At 45.7% G+C, this 4,147-nt stretch overlaps 1 protein-coding gene across 1 annotated transcript in view; it reads right to left on the bottom strand.

Moving 5' to 3' along the window:
* The window catches only part of LOC119255193 (DPY30 domain-containing protein 1-like), a 14,294-nt gene extending 12,419 nt beyond the window's left edge, over positions 1 to 1,875 (bottom strand). Inside the window, 1 exon segment of the mRNA XM_037522142.1 lies at positions 1,339 to 1,875. Coding sequence (XP_037378039.1) covers positions 1,339 to 1,875 — 537 coding nt within the window.
* Between the last annotated feature and the right edge of the window lie 2,272 nt (positions 1,876 to 4,147).

Here is a 4,147-nt window from a genome sequence, read left to right as displayed (position 1 = left end):
AGCCATGCTTGACTTTTTTTTTTTTTTTTTTTGTTTATACATGCACTGGTACAGTCAGCGCAGGTGAGAGAATTCACCAGAGCCAGAGCGGGGAGCAGAGCAGGCAGAGGACCGAAGTACACTGCTGAGGGGAGCAGCGGGTGGCAGGAGAGGTCTGCGCGCCATGTGGGACCTCCTCCGGTGCCGGGGAGCAGCTGGGGATTGAACCGGCACCGCGAGGCGCAGTTCGCAACCAGCTTGCGCCATGCTTGACTTTTAACTGCATGCTCTTGCCTTCTTGCTTTTCTGGCTTCAACTCGCTTTCTGGTACTATTGGCAGGAGACATGTGGAAGGAGACACATGTAGAGACATTTGGAAAAGATCCTTGTAAGAGACATGTAGCTGAAGAACATGTGGGAGATGACTCCCGGCCTTTGCCCAAGACTATGGCAGCCATTATCTTGATGTGGTATATTCTCAATTTTGAGTTTCTCTTTCTGTCCCAGTTATTGTGGTTCCCTGCCAACCTATACTCTAAACTTGTGTGAAGTTTTTGGGTATCAGCAGCTCCACTTTGGGCCAAGCCTATTTGGTTGGCATTTGCCCACAAGGGTTAACTTGGGTAGTTTTAATGGGAAACTATGATTTGAAATCTTTCTTTTCTGTCTCTCTGCGTACCAATTCTATTAAAAAAAATCTATCATGGGCCTCCCCGGTGGCGCAGCGGTTGAGCGCTGGGTTGCGAAGGCCGCGGCCTCTGCGGCACCGGTTCGATCCCGGTGCTCCCGGCACCAGAGGAGGTCCCACATGGCGCAGACTCTCCTGCCGCCCGCTGCTCCCTCAGCAGTGTACTCGGTCCTTCTGCCTGTTCTGCTCCGCTCTGGCTCTGGTGAATTCTCTCACCTCCCGCGCTTCTGACTGTACCCAGTGCATGTATAAACAAAACAAGCAAACAAATAATAGCATGCCTCTAAAAAAAAAAAAAAAAAAAAATCTATCACACTAAGAGTATGCCTTCTTTGCCTTTGTACGTTCGGATGCTTTTTAAAGCATATATCCCCTAACAGCTTAGGGTCCCTGGTACCCCTCAGTCATGTCCTTACAAACGTCAGGGTTTTTTTATTGGAAGAAAAGAATTTGAAATGGTTAAAGAGTTGATTATTGTCAACAAGCTCAAACTACTCTTGGCTAAACATAATTGGTTACTGATTCTATTCTCTAGGGAAAAGGTCCATAGTTCTAGTGATCTGGACACCTTTTCAAACAATTGTTTTTTGATGGTTTCTTAAAAATATTCCTTTTTGACCCAGACCATAGGTTTTTTTTTTTAAATTGAAACAAGCAGAAAAATTTATTACTCGGGTTGGTTGAGACAATAAATCTTAATCAATGTTTAATGCAACATCAGATAGCATCAGCTCATCAACCTCCTCCACTCTGCTCAAGTTAGGCACCCTGTACCGGTAGCTAATTTCAGCTAGTGTTTTGCCTGATTCCTCTAAATGGGGGGCATCATCACCCTTAACTATATTTTCCATATTCATTCTTGCCTCCATCGCCATTATTTCTTCTATTTTCTTTAGTTCTTCTATTCTCACTCTCTCTTTTTCTTGCATTTCCAGCTCTAGCTGGAAGGCCAGTTGTTGCTCCTGAAACATGAGCTCCTCTGCTTTGAGCCGCTCCATCATTTCCTGCTCCATTAGAGCTATTTCTCTTTCATGTTCCAACTCCACCATTTCCCTTTCTCTTGCTTGCTCTGCGGTTACATTTTCTTTATACTTGTAAAGCCACAACGCTAAGTATTCTATTGGATCCACTGGACGAACTTTTGCCACTTCTGCAAGACCCTGTGTTAGACATGCCCTGAGTTGCATTTGAAGATATGCTGACTCCATTCCTAATTCTTACACACAAACCACACCTGTTTCAACCTGTCCAGGACCAAAAGGCAAGCGCAGCTTCTTCACATGTCTCTTGGCTCCATGTGTCTCCTCCAGGTCTCCTTCTGGCTCTCCATCCTGCTTCCTTCCTTCCTCAGTCTCCTCTCCAGCTTCTTCTCTTCCCTCCTCATCTCCACCCTTCCTTGGGTGTTAGTCCATAGGTTTTTGACCTAGTTCAAACAAAACAGGTAATGCAGTTTCTTTCTAATGGCTCCACTTTTAAAATGGTTCCACAAATGTCAACTTTTTGCACTATGATACTGAAACTGCTCTGAAAAAATAACATCCTTTAAAAAAAAGTAGGTGCTTTGGGCCTCCCCAGTGGCGCAGTGGCTTGAGCGCAGCTCTGTGAAGCTGTCTGCAGCCTCTGCAGCACCCGTTCGATTCCCGGCCAGCCAGGGAGATTCCCAAATGGCAGGGCAGGCCTCTCCTGTCTCACTCACTGCTCCCCTCAGCAGTGCTTTCGGTCCAACTGTTGTAGAGCAACCCCGATACAAAATGGGGTGCCTGACTGTGGGTCCTCACCCGCGCGCTTAAAAGGAGTTATCAATGTTCTACTGCAGGCACACGCGAAAGGTTAATAAAAGGTTTATTTACAAGGGAAGGGGAAATGAGGAAATGTACAGCTCAGGGAGAAAAGTGGGAGACAAAGTTTTAAATGAGTCCTACCCGATCCGCCGATCAGGAATCCCAAATGGCACTCTGAGAGCTGGCCGCCAGCCAGGAGCGGTGAAGCCAGGAGGCGAGCGATAGCGAGCCCCCCAAGGCCCACGTGTTTGGTTTTTATACCCAACCTGGCTGCCCAACTCCACCCTCAGGTCCCAGCCACCTTCCCTTTGGTGGTGATGGGATTTGTCTTTCCCAATGTCTTGATGGCTTTAGTCTGGAGTGGGGGTGGGGTCCACAAAGCCTGTATGGGATTAACTCAGGACATCACTTCCCCCTAACACTTCTAGCTGTTCTGCTTCCCACTCTGTGTCTGGTGAATCCTCTCACCCCCTGCACCTCTAGCCTGTACCCCAGCTATTGTATATATATAAAAAAAAAATCTTTAAGAAAAAAAAAGTAGATGCCTTAAATGATTAAAAAAAGGAATCAAAGTTCAAATTGCCTTTTGCTTGGCCTAGTTACTTATTCTCTGTGAAGTCCAGTTCCTCATCCACAAAATGGAAAGTATGATACTGCCAGAAAATAATGATTTCACGAGAACATTTAAAAACTACAAAGCATCCTATAAACACTTGATGTAACAAGACTGTATGGCATTTTATTTCTCCTGAGGTAACTCAAGTGTCTGGCAGACAACTTGTTGCTTTGAACTCCTCCCACAAGAGATAAAACAAAATAAAATCCCCATGAAAGCATGAATCAGAAATGTAAAATTTTTAAGTAATTTCATAGAGGTAATGGAGATTTTTCCAAATATCACTTAGCCATTGATTTAGTAATATCTTCACAGAAATTTCTCTTTTTTTCTCCTGAAACTGTGAGTGGGCGGAAAGCAGGCCACCCCAGGCCCCCCACACCTGCCTGCTCTAAATGGGCTCTGCCATCTGTCGCACAAAGACAAAGCATACTCCTAGTGCACAAGACTTTTAATAGAAAAGAAATTTAAGACAATTAGTATGTGATAGAAAGGAGAGAAGAAAGGATAATAGGCTTAATAAATCACTCATTTCCTCAGAGTTGGCCCAAAGCAGAGCCACTGAGGCCGGAAAACTTGCCACAAGTCTAAAAGCACCTGCTGGGGGGGAGGGTCAGGAGGGGCCTGGCAAGTCTAGAAGGAGCAAAATGAAAGCAGAAGTCTAGATAAAGGCTGCCATTATCATCCGCCCCACAGTTACCCGATTCAAATCTCTTCCAAGTGTCTCCTTCCACGTTCCCCAAGTCCTTGGTACCAGTCCAAGGCGGTGAAGCAAGCGTGGTTTCTTCTTCATGTGTCTCTGCTCCACGTGCCTCCTTTAGTGTCCTAGCCTCTTCCATCCTTCCATCCTCAGCCTTCTCCAGCTCTTTCCTGCTCAGCTCCACATTTCCTAGGGTGGGGCAGGGAACCTGAAACCTCCCCTTTCTGTGGAGATTAATTACACTGTTAGAAACTTGTTAGGTTGGTTAGGACGAAGGGAGGCAAAAGGGCATCTTTTCCGTCCCCTCATTGTTCTTCTAGGCTGAAAATAAACAAGTCAACATTGATGTTGGTTTGAAGAGCTGTTGGTTTCAGTGAATTGTT

This window comes from Talpa occidentalis, unplaced genomic scaffold (assembly GCF_014898055.3).
Source record: "Talpa occidentalis isolate TD23 unplaced genomic scaffold, MPIMG_talOcc4v2.1 talOcc4.3, whole genome shotgun sequence".
NCBI lineage: Eukaryota > Metazoa > Chordata > Mammalia > Eulipotyphla > Talpidae > Talpa > Talpa occidentalis.
This window is presented reverse-complemented; position numbering and strand designations above follow the sequence as displayed.